The sequence below is a fragment of the Rhineura floridana genome, chromosome 17, assembly GCF_030035675.1.
Source record: "Rhineura floridana isolate rRhiFlo1 chromosome 17, rRhiFlo1.hap2, whole genome shotgun sequence".
NCBI classification, from domain to species: Eukaryota; Metazoa; Chordata; class Lepidosauria; order Squamata; family Rhineuridae; genus Rhineura; species Rhineura floridana.
In genome coordinates, this window is record NC_084496.1 from 21,092,586 (window position 1) to 21,109,447 (window position 16,862).

At 45.0% G+C, this 16,862-nt stretch overlaps 1 protein-coding gene across 6 annotated transcripts in view; it reads left to right on the plus strand.

Annotated features, from left to right (window-relative positions):
- The window catches only part of LOC133371906 (ATP-sensitive inward rectifier potassium channel 12), a 65,503-nt gene extending 50,569 nt beyond the window's left edge, over window positions 1-14,934 (plus strand). For 3 of the 6 annotated variants that reach the window (XM_061599881.1, XM_061599880.1, XM_061599882.1), the window contains one exon: window positions 9,839-14,934. In XM_061599881.1, the coding sequence (XP_061455865.1) occupies window positions 9,987-11,282 (1,296 nt within the window). In that variant the 5' untranslated portion in view covers window positions 9,839-9,986 and the 3' untranslated portion in view covers window positions 11,283-14,934. Of the gene's footprint in view, window positions 1-7,588; window positions 7,703-7,845; window positions 7,930-9,838 lie in introns of those variants that run through there. The other 3 variants (XM_061599877.1, XM_061599878.1, XM_061599883.1) reach the window with 2 other exon arrangements.
- The last annotated feature ends 1,928 nt before the right edge of the window (window positions 14,935-16,862 follow it).

Below are 16,862 nucleotides of genomic sequence, written 5' to 3' on the forward strand. Positions count from 1 at the left end.
GTGTTAGCCGCTGAGAAGAATCTTCTAACATACTTCCTTGTCCTTTCCTGCTGATTGGAGCTAGTCAGAGTAAAAGGAAGTGAGTCAGCCACTGATTGGTGGCTGATTGGCTCCTAGGGATGTCTATTGTTGTAAGAGAAGACATGAACAAGGACAGAGAAGCAGAAAGCAGTATTCAGACTTGGCCAGGTTATTCTATAATATTAGGCTGTATAATCTTAGAAGGGGCATGACCGTGAGGGGGTATAGCTGTGACTATCACAAAGGGACCCTGCACTTCTGAATTTGCCACTACACTACTGAATCCAGCCCTTGGGCTGAAAAAGGCTTTTCCACCCCTGCCTTGCTGGTTAGATCCGTTCACTGGTCTGAGCAAACAGGGCAATTATATTACTCTTGCCTTCAGCAGAGTCTAATGGAGGGTAGATAGCCAGAATTGGGAAGGTGGGGTTGGTACAACCTGACACTCAAAATGTCAAACATGTTGCAAGTTTGCTTGTGAAATCTGCCTTTTAAAGAACCTTAGTCCAAAGTAGAGATAGGAGAGAGATTTGATTCCGTTCCCATTTCTGAAACAATACGAGAATTGAAACATAGCCTTCCGTCACAATTCACACTCATCCAAATGTTGTGATGCAATTCTCCAACCAAGCAATGTTTACAAAAAAGCCATATATTCAGGACAAGTGTGCATAAGATGAATAGGGAATGAATAAATGGCTAATAGGAAAACACCCTGCAAACAAATTAGGATGAATGCTCATTGTAATGTAAACTCTCTGGAAACAAATCAGAATGAATGCTCAATAAAAACTGGATATAGTCTAACCTCCATGTAAACATTGCACAAGCAAATCTGGGTGATAAATGCTCAATAAAACATATAAATAAAGAGATCATCTGGAGGAGTCCTGTGTTGACAGCCTGGCTACAAGTTTGCTTTGGGGTAGATGTGGGGTGGAGCAGTGGCCATCATCACAGCAACAAATGGGGTGGAATTTCCAGAGGAAATTCTACAATGTGGCTTTATTTTTCTAGAGTAACGTCAGGTGAGAAAAAGAAAAATCTCAGAACTTTTACAAGTTTCAGCTCAGTTCCAGGCTTGGTTTGGTGTGGGGGGTGTTTTGTTTTTTGTTTTAAGCATATGCTGCTTGGTTGAAAGTGAGCGGGTTCTGAAATTCAGGATTTTTAAGCCAGAATGGGCCACTGAGATGATGATATTAATTTCCTGAGCTCTAGCCTAGCCCTGGTTAAATCCTCCCACCTCAACTATTCATAACTCTGTGCCCCCAAACTATCATTCTTTGCTAAGCCAAACTGAAGACACTCAAACGGTTCTGGGCTCAGAATAAAATTCAGGAAGACTTTCTCTGAAGGAAGCAAAATTGGTATTGGTGTGATTAGACAGACAGACAGACAGACAGATAGACAGACAGACAGACAGACAGACAGACAGACAGACAGACAGACAGACAGACAGACAGACAGACAGACAGATAGATAGATAGATAGATAGATAGATAGATAGATAGATAGATAGATAGATAGATAGATAGATAGATAGATAGATAGATAGATAGATAGATCTGTATATAAATCCTTAAGATAGACAGACAGACAGACAGACGGACAACTTTGTTGTATAAGCTCAAATGGGACTTCCCAATGAGAGAGAGCTGAGGTTCCTTTATGACGGATGGAGAATCTGTGACAGTCCAGATATTCTCTCATCATTCCTGACCATGCTGGCTGGGGCTGATGGCAGCTGGAGCCCAACAGCTTCTAGAGGGCCAGAGGTTGCCCACACCTGCTTTGCCATGCTCTGCCCATCCTATCAAATCCCATAGAGAATTTGGGTGGAACCAGCTCTACAAACAGCTCTTATGATAATGTCCCAAAGTAGAAAGATGTCGCTCAGTGGTAGAGCCTCTGCTTTGCATGCAGAAGGTCCCAGATTCAATCCCCAGCATCTCCAATTAGGAATGGGAATGTCTCCCATTAAGAACCCTGGAGAGCTGCTGCCAGTCAGTGTAGAGAACACTGAGCTAGACGGACCAATGGTTTGACTCAGGGTAAGGCAGCTTCCTATGACCCTAGTTTGGAGGAGGGCCCTAGCTCGATGGTGGAGCATCTGCTTTGCATGCAGAATGCCCTTGGTTCAGTGCCCAGCATCTCCAGGTTGGGCTGGTCATGTCCCCTCCCTGAACCCCTAGAGAGCTGCTGCCAATCAGTGTAGACTGTGCCAAGCTAGATGGACTTACTGTCTGACTTGGAATAAGGCAACTTCCAATGTTACTTCCTAATGTGGTTGAATTTGGCTCCTGGCTATGTGCATAGCGAGAGAGAGCTTTAGGGATCAGAAGTAGATTCTGGATCATATGTGATACACTGTGGAGTTGTAGGAAATGAACATTCCTGAATCTTCCAAGGGGAATGATAACATCAAATAGGCAGCCTTAGGCAGGGTAGCATTCTATCAGTCGACATCCTGAGGTAGAACCGCTTTTCAAGTTTACGCAAATAACGAAGTGTTTTCAACACTGAATATGCTGCTGTAATTATTGCTAACTCATAATATCAGCCTGCAAGGTACTGGCCAAGCATTAAATCAAAATAAGAACATGACTTGAGCCATTTTCACCAAACAAAATGTATCAGACAAGGCTTTGCTTCTTTGGGATGTGCATTTCACCATAACAATATGCTTATTCGCTACCATGAGCTGCATCACTGGTTGGGAAACTGTGGCCTTCCAGGCGTTGATGGATTCCAACTCCCATCAGCCCTGGCCAGTGTGGCCAACGCTCAGAAGAAATCCAATGTTTTGAGCTATAGGAGCCAATCAGGGCCCAAAATAGAGTGGGTTCTGTTAAGCCAAGGGTGGGGAACCTCAGACCTGTGGGCCGAATGCAGCCCTCCCGGCTTTTCTGCCTGACCCTTCAGACTCTCCCCATGCTGCACTCCCTCCTCAGTAGGGGTTACTCTCCACAAGCACTGCCCCTCTCCAGCCCCCCTTTGCCCCCTCCTTGCTTTTGGCTGCTTGGAAAGTGCCTTTGAACTCTGATGATGCTCGCCTGGACGGAGGATGGAGAGGAGCGCATGAGGGTGCATAAAATGGGGCGTCTGGGGGCTCCATATCAGTGGGGCAGCGGAATCTGCTCTGGGTTTTAGTCCGGACTTACAAGGAGCTGTCCAAGGTTTCCTCTGTATGCTGTAGCGATTGTAGTAATGCAGAGACATTTCCTTACAAGAAACATTGGGATGGGTGTTTAGAGATGATCCGTGGAGAATGACATGGGGGGTTTCAAGTGTATTACGCATCCTTTTGTGGATGTGCATTAGCTGAAACAGAGTGAGAATCCCCAGGGTTCTTAATGGTGCTTTGTAAATGCAAATACGGTTTTGTCTTTTCTCTGCCTGCTGTCTCAGGGCTGGGGCCTGGCTCCCCAGAACCACTGGCTGCTATTGCCGAAAAGGGCAGGAAGGGCTTTTGCTGCTTTGGTGCTGAGCCTGTTGCTCTTCCAGCTCCCGAGCAAGCCGCAGCCCAAAGTGGATCGCAGTTTCTGTTGCCTGGTGTTTTCTGCGGAAGGTCCCCAAGGGTAGTGAATTAGGAAGGATTAATTGAACGGGTAGCTTGATGATCCCTCCAGGGAGGGAAAACAGCCACTGAGTTACGTAATTCCCCCCCCTTTAAGTAATAAACTCATCAGATAGAGAAGCTCCACTTGGTTGGAGCTCATTAATTCTCCCTCCTTCTCTTTGTAACTGTTGCTTACTGCTCTTAAGGAAGTGTTTTGGCTTGATGCAAATAAAGCAAAATGAACCAGCTCAGTGCACTTTTCAGGACAGGGTAGATTATGGCCCTGGGACTGAATGGACTGTGTTCCCCAGACTTCTAATAGCTGAAGATCCTCCCACTCCATTAGAGTTGGGGAACCTTTGGCTCAGGGGCCAGATGCGGCCCTCCAATCCTGTGTGTGTGGCCCTCAGGACTATTCTCACACCACGCCCTTTCCCTAGCTGCACCTCCTCTCCCCAGGCCACGGCCCTCATCGGCCCTGCTGCGTGCCCTGTTTTGAGTGGTTTTACCTGGCTATATTGTGTCTTTGAACTTTGACAATATAGCAGTGGAGTACAGAAATGAATAGTCTTGTAAAACGAGTGGTTGAAAGAATAAAGAAACTTGAAGGTTCATTATTCCTACGAAGTAAAGCCATTCAGAGTTCAGACATACATGCAGCCATTACGCTAAAGCCAAGAAGAAAGAGGAAGGAAGTAAAGCCTGAGAAAAACAATCTACAGATCGACAAGTGTTTACAAAAGAAGGAATCAGTGAGGGAAGAACAGGTTGCCTTTCTGTCTGTCGCCTCCCTCCCCAGTTCAGATTACTTGTTACCTGCGTTGATGCTTTACTCCCAACAGACAATTGCTTTTGCATGTCTGGATGAAGGATAGAGAAGGCTGCATGACTGTGTGTAGAACCTCAGCTCCTGTACTATGGAAAAATTGATATTTGTTGCTCCACCTACCTTGATTGATTGATTGATTGAGTTTATTTATATGCCGCCTTTCCACAGTGAGCTGTGCCCAAAGCGGCTTACAACAAACATTCAAAATATCGAAATACAAAACATTGAAGTAGGGGAAAGAAGTCCGTTTACAAAACAACCAATGCATTCAAAAAGGACAAAAACAAACAAGCTTTGGACTCTGCCCACCACTGGCATGTGGCTCCTGGAAGGTGGCCCAGAAGGGAATGTAGCCTTGGGCTGAAAAAAGGTTTAGTCAGTCCAAGTCAGTGGAATCCACTCCAGGTTTTAGTCCGAACTTTCAAGGAGATGTCCAAGGTGCTTTCGCACTAAAACCCGGAGTGGATTCCACTGACCCACAGACATGGAGTCACCAGCTGCCACTGGTTTTAGAGGGTGTAAGAGTAAGAACTACCCACCCTTAGAGGAGCTCACCATTTCTGTGTGAGCCACTGCTCTGGGTATAGGTCCATTCTAGGGATAGGTAGATTAGCCCTTTTCCAGGGCATGTGGTCACTGTTCCATCCTGCACCTGCATTCACCAGCACTTAAAAAAAAAAAAAACCACCACATTTAAATACACAGATTTGCATCCAACATTAATCATACACAGAGTACACTTATTGCAATTAATGGACATGACTAACTTATGTCTATTAATTTCAATGGGTCTACTCTGAGTAAAACTTAGTTGGCTACAATCCATATTTAAATACATAGGGTTGTTGCCAACTAAGTCCTACTCAGAGTAGACCCACTGAAATTAATGGCCTTAAAATAGCCATGCACACTAATTTCAGTGGCTCTGCTCTGAGCAGGACTAACGTTCACTACAATCCATCTTGTTAAACGTATTTTCGCTCAAAATATGCTGCCCTAAAGGTAATTTTTCTCATGATACATGGTTTTTAAAATGTATTTCAATACCTTTTTTTTTTAGCTAAGAAATCCATCAGGTGATTTGGGAAGTGCAAAGGCCAGTGGATAATTTCCAATTTGCATGATAGTGAGGGGGGGATGCAAATTAGGTCTGTTCATATCAGAATCCAAAGTATCAAATCCAGCCTCAAGCATCCCCAGGTCTCTAAGGACAATAAATCTGCTGCACGTTGAGCACTGGAGAAAGGCCCAAGCTCAATGGCAGAAGTCCTGCACTGAGCAGGGGCTTGGACTCAATGGCCTTATAGGCCCCTTCCAACTCTACTATTCTATGGTTCTATGTCACAGGGTATTTCCAGACTATCGCTATTTGTGGGGAGGGGTTCAGTCACATACTGGCAAATTGAGGTTGTGCAATTAGAGTGGATTGGGATCTCTTGTGCAACCAATCTGCTTCTCCCCTATAACTGGACTTTTTGTGATGGGGTAGCGACAGCGAAAGCAATGGAAACTGTGGGATAACACTCACTTTGACACATCATCTAGCCTCCCTGCAAAGAAGTCAGAGTGAAGGCTCATTAAATAGTCAATGTCGTCTAATCTCCTTGCAAACAAATCTGGGTAAATGCTCAAAAAAACAGGTCATCTGGAACCACCCACAGTCCATCCACGCTGGGAAGTAATTCCAATCCATTTTGGAAAGGTGTTTGACTATTTATACTTGTTCTGGTCATATTCAGGTTGTGTGCATTAAAAGCAAAAGCCATCAGAGTCTCATAATTTGGGGAGAAGGATTTTTGTTCAGTTTTGAGTTGGCCACCTCAATGAGAGCCTTGTGGGTAAGGATGGTGACTCAGTGGCAGAGCATCTTCTTGGCATGCAGAAGGTCCCAGGTTCAATCCCCAGCATCTCCAGGTAGGGCTGGGAATGTCCCATCTGAAACCCTGGAGAGCTGCTGCCAGTCAGTGTAGTCCATTCAGAGCTAGATGAACCAATGGTCTAGTTTAGAATAATCAAAACCCACAGCCTGGCTGGGAGTCCAGAGTCTGTGAGTTCAAATCCCCGCTCATGTCACCTGGGTGTGAAGGGCCAGCTAAAGATCACCCCCACAGGGAGTGGCTCAGGGGTGATGTGCCCTGCCACCTGTGCAGCCGTGGGCAAGCTGCATAGTCCCAAGGAGCCCAGTTGCCCCCAGCTGGCAGTTGCAGACAAGGCAGGGGCTGGCTTGTGCAGCTGTGGCAAGCTGAGCAGGCCCTAGCCAGCTGAGGAGGACTAGCCTCAGAGGGAGGCAATAGTAAACCCCATCTGAATACTGCTTACCATGAAAACCCTATTCATAGGGTAGCCATAAGTTGGGATGAACTTGAAGGCAGTCCATTTCCATTTTGTTATAAATTCCAGGTCCAGTACCACGGACAGCGGAAGGGAATTGACAAGAGGCTGCATTTAAAGAGATTAAAGGGTCTTCTAAGGACAAGCTAGAAATTCAATTAAAGCTCTCTTGTGCTCTCTCTTTTTCCTGGCCAAACCTCTGGGCAGGGAAGTGTCCTTCTGGAGGGAAGGATAGGATCAAGGCGATCTTAAAGGATCTCCCAAGTGTGTTATGGTCCAGTTCTTAAAGGGGCCATCAGAAATTCCATCAAGATCAGGCAGAGCTGTTCTAACTTGATAGTTGCCTGTCTCCTCATTCCTACCTCGTTCATAGCAAATCTAACAAGTGTGCAAGATGGCGAATTTATTCCAGGCGCAAAAGAACAGAGAACGCTGCCTTATACCAGGTCAGCCCATTGGTCCATCCACCTCAGTATTGCTTACACTGACTGCCAGCAGCTCTCCAGGGATTGAGCGAGGGGATATTCCCAGACCTATCTGGACATGCTGGAGATTGAACTTGGGACCTGGTTGGGGATGATGGGAGCTGTAGTCAACCAACCTCTGGAGAGTATCACATTGGCTACCTCTGTACTAGACAAAGCTGAGCTAGACAAGCAGAGGCCTGACTTGAGTGCACTTATATTCCTGTGACCTTGTGACCCTGTGATCCTGTGTTTGCTCCGTGGACTGATTTGGCTTTCTGGTGCTGCAGTGTGCAGAAAGTAGTATGTGGCTGGTGTGGCCACCTGACAAATAGCCCCTCCATATGACTGCAATGATGTTTTTTGTTATATTTCTTCCCCCAGGCTGTGGCAGTGATTACAGCAATTGACTGTATTGACCGTTATAGCTGCGAGATACACAAAACAACAAGGCACCCAGATCTGCAAACTCAGATGCCCCCCATCAGCCTATACAAGGTGCATATTGCAAAGCTGGTTGCTTGATGGGCCTCGCCTTGTGAACATTTCCATTTCCTTTCCTCTGCACCCTGTTCAGTACTCGCATATTCCATGTATATTTTTCTCACTGTTACACTTTCTAGATGCTCACTGCTAGAGCAGAAGGATTGATCCAATATGGCTGATGCTCCCAGTGACTGATACAGCAAAGCATCAGCAAATTATGGGTTCTCTCTGTCATTTAGGTATCTTATTTATTCATTCGTTATTACATTTCTACACTACCTTTCCTTCAAGGAGCTCAAAGTGGAGTACATGCTTTTTCATTCTCCATTTCATCCTCACAACAACCCTGTGAGTTAGGTTAGGCTGAGAGACAGTGACTATACATTTATTCCACTATTAAACAGTCATGGCTTCCCCCAACAAATCCTGGGAAGTGTAGTTTGTGAAGGGTGCTGAGAGTTGTTAGGAGACCCCTATTCCCCTGACAGAGCTACAGTTGTCAGAGTGGTTTAACAGTCAGTCCCTCTTCCCAGGGAACTCTGAGAATTGTAGCACTATGAGAGAAACAGGGCTCTCCTCTCAGCGCCCTCCACAAACGACAGCTCTCAAGACTATCTGGGAGGAGCCATGACTGCTTAAAGTGGAATAATAGTGGAACAAATATATTGTGTGAATGTGGTCCCAGTAAGCTTCATGGCTAAGTGGGAATTTGGACTCTGGTCTCCCAGGTCACAGTCCAACACTCTAACCACTGCACCACACTGGCTTACCTGAACACTGCTCATAAGCATGGCTTGCACTGAATTGGCAGGGTGGCCACTTATGCATTGCCCCAAAAGAGGACAAAAAAGGACACAGATTTGCATAAACGTGGCATGTGCTAATTTGTATGTAGAGAAGGTAATATAGAAATAATTATTGTAAACAGAAACACAATACATCTCACCACGTTGGGGAAGACTGTGACCAGGTGAGCCATGTGGCTGCTCAGTTTGCTGTCCAGGTGATCACAGTTGATGGGCACATTCAAGGCCCCAGATGCACTCCCTTCTTGGACTTCTTTATTTTTAAACTAGATTTGGACTGGGCAGCCTTTCAAACAGGGATCTCCTTCAAACCAAGGACTGTCCTCTGACAGCCTTTGAAACAGAGGACTATCCTCTGTAAATTAGGATGCAAGGCCAATTAGAAAAAGCAGATTTAAGCAAATGAGGTTTTTATTAATTAATCTGGTTGCTGTGTTGTTCTTCCGATTGTGTTGTTCTTAAGGGGTTTGGTTGTTAGAATTGGTTTTAATGTTTTATTATTGTAAATTGCTTTGGGTTGCTTTGGGAGGAAAGCGACAACAACAATAATAATAACGATGATGATGATGCTTGGAAACAAATGCTTGGAAGAAAAACAAGGATATTTTCTTCTTTTTTTAGATGGCACATGTTTCAAATAAAAGCACCATCTCAGAAGAGGTGTTCCCTCCTGTGTCAGATGGTGACTGCCATCTGCAGTTTTTCTAATACTTCTGCCTTTGCAAAGAAGCCCACCAAAGTTACTAGTCTGCAAAAAGAAATGTTCTAACCTGCTACAACACTAGTAGCCTTCATGCCCATGCCAGCAATGGAGGAGAAGAAGGTACATCCTCCACATAAACAGAGGCTTCTCACCTCTTTGGCTAGTCAGAAAAATTGACTAGCCTTCTACCAAGTGGAGTGACCCTTCCCTCCTCAGCCAGCTCTTTGCATTTCCATGCTGGATGGGGGAGAAAGGCATTTCCTTTCATCTGCTAGCCCAGAAATCAGTCCATCCCTTCTCCATCAGGCCCCTCACCTGTGAGAGTCGCCTGTGAGTAGGAGCATAGGGAACTCCCTTATACTGAGTCAGACCATTGGTCCTCTAACTCAGTATTGTCTACCCTAGCTGGTAGTGGCTTCTCCAATGATTCAGGGGACATTCCGAGTCGTACCTGGAGATGCTGGGGATTGAACATGGGACCTTCTGGGTGTACTTTTGAGTGTATCTTAGTTGAATACAACACATTGTTTTATTTTATTTTTATTTATCTTACCTTCCCCTTCACTGAAATTCCTGGGGCAGCTACCAAAGTTTTTCTTTTTGGGAGATAACCCACCTATCTTTGTTTTCTCATTGCAGAGCCTCTACTTGGTTAGAACTGGCTACAGCCCTGCAGAATCTGAGAGCATCTCCCTTTTTCCCATAGAAGCAATATTTGGAGGAAGGCGAGGGCAAGACCCCAAAGGAGTCCAGAGACCCTTTCACTCCACTGTTGCTCGACTCAGGGATGAGCGCCGGCAGAGTCAACCCTTACAGCATAGTATCTTCTGAGGAAGACGGGTTGACCCTAACCACCATGCCTGGAGTGAATGGTTTTGGCAATGGTAAGATCCACACACGGAGGAAATGCCGGAACCGGTTTGTTAAGAAGAATGGACAATGCAATGTTGAGTTTACCAACATGGATGATAAACCTCAGAGGTATATCGCAGATATGTTTACCACGTGTGTGGACATCCGCTGGAGATATATGTTGTTACTCTTCTCCCTTGCCTTTCTGGTGTCCTGGTTGTTGTTTGGTCTTGTTTTTTGGCTCATAGCGCTCGTCCATGGAGATATAGAGAAGCCAACCAAGGACGAAACCTTCACCCCTTGCCTCCTACAAGTGAATGGCTTTGTGGCTGCTTTCCTCTTTTCCATTGAGACGCAGACAACAATAGGCTATGGGTTCCGGTGTGTAACAGAGGAGTGTCCGCTCGCTGTTTTCATGGTGGTCCTCCAGTCCATCGTGGGGTGCATCATAGACTCTTTCATGATTGGTGCAATCATGGCAAAAATGGCGAGACCCAAGAAGAGGGCTGAAACCTTACTCTTTAGCCATCATGCTGTCATTGCCATGAGGGATGGTAAGCTTTGTCTGATGTGGAGAGTGGGCAACCTGCGGAAAAGCCACATTGTCGAAGCTCACGTCAGAGCGCAGCTAATTAAGCCCAGGATCACCGAAGAGGGAGAATACATCCCGCTTGACCAAATAGACATTGACGTTGGCTTTGATAAAGGCTTGGACCGGATTTTCCTGGTGTCCCCGCTCACTATCCTTCATGAGATCAGTGAAGAGAGCCCACTATTTGGGATTAGCCGGCAGGATCTGGAAACGGATGACTTTGAAATTGTGGTTATCCTTGAGGGTATGGTGGAAGCCACGGCCATGACAACGCAAGCCCGGAGCTCGTACTTGTCCAGCGAGATCCTATGGGGCCATCGCTTTGAGCCTGTATTGTTTGAGGAGAAATGCCAATACAAGGTTGACTACTCCCACTTCCACAAGACCTATGAGGTCCCATCAACCCCCTGCTGCAGTGCCAAAGACTTGATGGAAAACAAATTCCTCCTCCCAAGCACCAACTCTTTCTGTTACGAGAATGAGCTTGCCTTCATGAGCCGTGAGGAGGAGGAGGAGGAGGAAGATGATGACAGTAGAGGTTTGGACGATCCAAGCTCAGACAACCAGCCTGAATTTGATAGGCTCCAGGCTACCATCGCTCTGGATCAAAGGTCCTACAGAAGAGAATCGGAAATATGACCCAGGCCCCCCATAACTGAATTTGAGGGTGTCTTCCCCTCTCTAGTCTTTCCCCACCTAAAAAAAAAACCCAACTCAAATTATGCAGAACAATGCAAGTGCCATAGGAATGCCTGAGAATTAGTATGGTTTGTAGGGTGCTGTTTCTGTTGTTGTGGGTTCTTTTTTTTTTTAACAAAAGGTTTCATTGCAATAACCACTGAATGGCCTGGGCTGAGAAACCACAGCCGGCCTCAAAGTGTTGTGAACATCCAGTGTTAATAAAGCTGTTGATAGTACATATTGGAGGGCAGATTCAAAATGGCTGTGCCACAAATATAAAAAAGGGGAAAAAACCAACTGCCATGAGTTCAGTGGTCTGTGCAGGAGTCATGTGGCATGCAGAGTGAGATGTTCCCTGTAGAAAATGAGGGCATCTTTTTTAAAGCTAAACATTCTAAAATTCCAAAAGGAGAAAATATTAGGAAGCAAAATCGTATGTGTGTGTGTGTGTGTGTCTTTTTAAAAAACTGAACAAATTCATATATACATATATACACACAGAGAGAGGGTGGTATTCAGAGCTAGTCCTACTCAGAGTAAACCCATTGAGGTTAATAGACATTGCTAACTTGGGTTCATTAATTTTAAAGGGTCTAATCTAAGTAGGTTTTAGTTGAATACAATGCACTCCCTGGAGATGTGATTCTGTTGCACTAGGTCAACACTTGAAGTCCTACAATCTACGGTACACCTTTTCTATTGAGAGGAAAGAAAGGGAGGTTCTTTTCAATCTTTTTGTTAAACTTCCCACTTAGGAAACTGTTTACCAAAAACTGTCTGTCCATCTGTCTGTCTTATTCTCATTCTCTCATTTTTTAAAAATGTGATTGCTTTTTAAATGGGAATGAAGTGGGTGAAGTTCAAAATCAACAGGCATGAAGAAGCCCCTTTTCTCTTTTTTAAAAAACACTTTCATATTTTTCTTTTAGAAAAAGCTTTCAGTTTTGTTATCTGTGGGGACCTCAAAAAGGGAGGGAGACAATCCACACAAATTGTAGAAAGGAAATGGACATTACAAATCAAGCATGGGAGTCCGACTCCCAACCCTGTGCTTTATTTATCTTATGAAGCTAACAAGGGGCATGGGGAGATAGTTGCAGGGAAGAATCAGTTGGAGACATGCTTAACTCTTCCTTGGGCTGTTAAAATCAAATGCCCCACCCAGTCCACCTTTAGTGAAGTCTGGTCTATACAGGCAAATGGGGCATTGTCCCGCCAACCTTAGTCTGCCGTCAGCTAACCCCCACTTGCCTGCCTTCTTATGTACAACCAGCCCAGGTGGTGGCACCGGTTGCCAGCTTCCTCCTCCTTAAGTATCAATGTTGCCCTTGTAGATCTAAGCAGGATGTGGACAAAAGCAGAATCATTTGGCTTTGTCTGTCATTGGCTCAGGCACCGTCTATTGTCAGCCTCTCTGCTTTCCACCCTACCACACCCAATGGGCACCAGCCACCACAGCTTTGGGGGCAACCATGACTGTGTTAGAGTGATATAAGAGTGCTTTAAATTTGACCAATAGAGGAAGAGAGAGCTTCTCTTTGTCAATCTACCCATCAATGGGTACAAATTAGGGGTGGGTGAGAATTTCGATTCAGTTCGCCTTTCAAGCAGAATATATCAAATTTGCACTTTCTGAAACAATATAAGAACCGAAACATGGCCATCCTTTGAAATTCGCATTTATTAGAATTTTGGGATGCAGTTCACCAACTAAACAATAAAAATGCATATATTAGTGGAAAGTGTGCATAAAAATGAAAATATGAGTGAAAATAACATGCAAAAAGGCATATATGATGAGAAATTGCTTGCAAAGGTGTATACCTTTGTCAGAACTGCTTACAAAATGTGTTTATTTGGAGAAATTTGCACTAAAATGGTGGAGAATTTTCATGAGGATTTTTTTTAAATCGCAGATTGCTGCAGAAATGCAGAGAACTGAATTTAACATTAGAAAAGTGAGAAACTGAGAGAACTGAAATTGACAGATCTTTCCATCCCTAGTACAAATACATCCCACAGGCTACAATAATAAGTTTGTTGAGAGGTTTGTTTTGTGATATATTGACTTCTTTCGTGTTCCCAGTATTGCTCCTCATAAACTAAAAGTTGCCCAGATTTTCTATTGGTGCTGTAAAGAAGTCTGTCAGTTGATTTTTACTAGAAATATACCCATTTGGTGCTAGCTAGCCATGCCTCCAATGTCAGTGCGCCCTCTGGTCATGCCCATTATGCATTGCATGGAACATATGAAAGGGTCCCCAGTGCACGTTTCAGGGCTTCCTCCTGATTAGGAACTACATTTGCATAGGGTTCCCAATCCCATGGAAGCATCTGCACATGTACAGAGGTACTTTATTTTTATTTATTTTGGAATTTTTATGCTGCTTTCCAGAATAAAAAACACCCTTAAGCTCAAGATTGCAATGAGCATGATTTTAAAACGTTTTTTAAATGATTAAACAGCTTGTAAAATGTTAACTTTTTAACTTCCTGCATTGAGCAGCGGGTTGGACTTGATGGCCTTATAGGCCCCTTCCAACTCTACTATTCTATGATTCTATGAACTGAAACACCAGTACAAAACATGCCCTAGCCCACACTAACAGTCTGGATGAAAGAAATTAAACCATTTAAAATGATTCAGAGAGCAACAACCATTTAAAGCCTAGCCCAGCATCTTTAACTAAGAGCAGATAAAAATAAAAATAATATTTCAAGCCCATTTAAAAGCAGAGGAAAGGGCCCAAATGTGCATCCCTTGGGTGGAAATTCTATAAATATAGGGTCACCACTGAACAGGTCCTATCTGTTGTGCCCACCAATCTTAATTGAACTTGGTAGTGGGCCTACCGGCATGGCTTCTGTGGCTTAGGGACCACTTTCATGTATCTAGCTGAACACATGAACATCAAGGGATATGGCCAGAAAGTGCCCAGATGTTGGAAGCATAACTAGCTGGCATGGTCCCCTTCTCATGCATTCAGTGAACACATAGAAAAAGGGATGTCTGAAAAGTCCTACTACTAAAGAAACATTAAGCTTATGGCCTTTGGGATTGACAAGTAGAATTGCCAGCCCTTCAGCCGCCTCCGGTTGTTTTTAACAGGAGCTTGACTGGTAGAGATTAGTAATTTATTATAGACCCTGTTCAGACTTTCCTAAATTTATTACCTAGGAAGTTGCCTTATACATCACATTCACACCATACATTTATTCCACTATTATTCCACTTTAAACAGTCACGGCTTCCCCCAAAGAATCCTGGAACATATAATCTGTGAGGGGTGCTGAGAGTTGTTAGGAGAGCCTGATTCCCCTCATAGAGCTACAATTCCCAGCATTTCCTGGGAAGAGGGGTTGACTGTTAAACCACTCTGACGATTGTACCTCTGTGAGGAGAATAGAAGTCTCCTCTCAGCACCCTTCACAAACTACACTTCCCAGGATTCTTTGGGGGAAGCCATGATGGTCTAAAATGGAATAATAGTGAGATAAATTATATGGTGTGAATATGGTCATAGCGAGTCAGACCATTGGTCAATCTAGCTAGGTATTCTCTACCCCAGCCTTTCCCAACCAGTGTGCCTCCAGATGTTGTTGGACCACAATTCCCATCTTTCCTGACCATTGGCAATGCTGGCTGAGGCTGATGGGAGTTGTGGTCCAACAACATCTGGAGGCACACTGGTTGGGAAAGGCTGTTCTACCCCATGGGTGAGGAATGTTTGGCCCTCCAGATGTTGCTGAACTACAACTCTCATCAGCCCCAGCAAACATGGCCAATGGCAGCTGTAGTTCAGCAACCTCTGGAGGACAAAAGGTTCCCCACACCTTATCTATACTGACTGGCCCCAACCCGTCGGAACATTCTGGAGAAGAGGCATGGCTCAGTGCTTTAGAGCACCTGCTTTGAGTGCAGAAGTCCCCAAGTTCAATCGCCAGCTTCTCCAAGTAGGGTTAGGAGAGACTCCCTGACTGAAACCCTGCAGAGCCACTGCCAGTCAGTGTGGACAACGCTGAGCTACTACAGGGACTGACTCGGTATGAGGCAGCTTTCTATGTTCCTATCCTCCATCACAGAAGGATGTTCTGATTTTTTTTAAAAAAAGAATGACAACCACAGCAGATGCTGATGAAATGGAACCAAATGATTTCTCCCAATGACCCTGTCTTCCTAGGCTCCCAAGGGGTTGGGCCTTAAGAGACAGAGATGTTAAATGGTTCCTTTTTTAAATGGTGCTGCTTGAGCCTCGCACTGAAAGCCACCCTGTGTGGCTCTTTTCCTTTCTTCCTCACCCTCCCTCTTCTCTGCTTCTCCTTGTTGCTTCCGAGTCACACTCTGTTCTTCTCGCCCAGCCCTGGTAGGTGTCACGTGTCCATCCATCTGGATGAAGGCGTGAAACCAAACCACAGAGCAGATCATAAGCCATACATGCGGTCCGTGTGGCACACGTTACAAGCGAATATCGATCTCCCTGTCCCCGATACTCTCTGTTGTTGCAAAACATTTTAAAAAGTCTCACATTGGCTGAATTTGCCTGGGAGCAAAGGCTTGCAGGAGCTGAAGGACATAATATGTTCTGCAACAGCTTGCAGAGGGGAGGAGGTGGAGGGGGGAGGGAAACCTGTCTAAAATTAGAATTTGGTCACTAAGGACCAGTGTGAGCTAAGGTTGCCAACTGATCTGAGAGGAAAGCCAGTCTGGGCTTGCTTCCTGGGCCTTGAACAACAACAGCTTGATGTTGCAGAGATCAGCAGGTTGAAAGGTTTTTCTCAGCAAGGAGAGAAGCTTCATTGCTGCTGAGGCCTGCAAACCAAAGAATGTTTGGAGGCACAGAAGGAGGCAGGGCTGGTTAAAATAAAAACAGGCAAGCCTAAATGTCACATGCACAATATATTGTTGCAATAGCTCCCAAGCACCTTAGCCTCCTGTGCTTGGCTCATGCCTGTTCTAGAAACACAAGTATTTGGCAAATTCTGAGTTCGTTCAGAGTGCTGATATGAGAAAATCGCTCCCTGGCAATCCCAAAAAGTTATCAGTAAGGGTTAGCATTCCAGATTTACCAATCTAGGGTTTCCTTCCACTTGGTTCAACAACTGACCTGTTCATTTATGTGACTTAGGTCAGGGGATGGGGAACCAGCTGCTTTCGAGGTATTGTTGAACTCCAGCTCCCATCATCCTTGACCACTGGCTTTGCTGGCTATGGCTGATGGGGCCTGGAGTCCAAGAATATCTGAGAGGGGTGCAAGTTCCCCATCCCTAGCTTTAAGGTTTGGTCTTAATGTGATAATGGTGACAATTTTAACTCAGAAGTAAATTCCAGGGAGTTCAGCGGGTCTTACTTCCAGGTAAGCGTGTTTAGGATTGCAGCCTTAAAAACCACATTCGTACAATAAAGGCATGCTCACTCATTCCCCCTCCACAAGTCTAGCAAACACGCAGAGGCCAAGAAGGACCGAACCCATCTGTCCCACCTTCAGTATCATTGTGCTCACTAGCCCCATCACCCATGAAGGTTGCCAGGTTCAATCC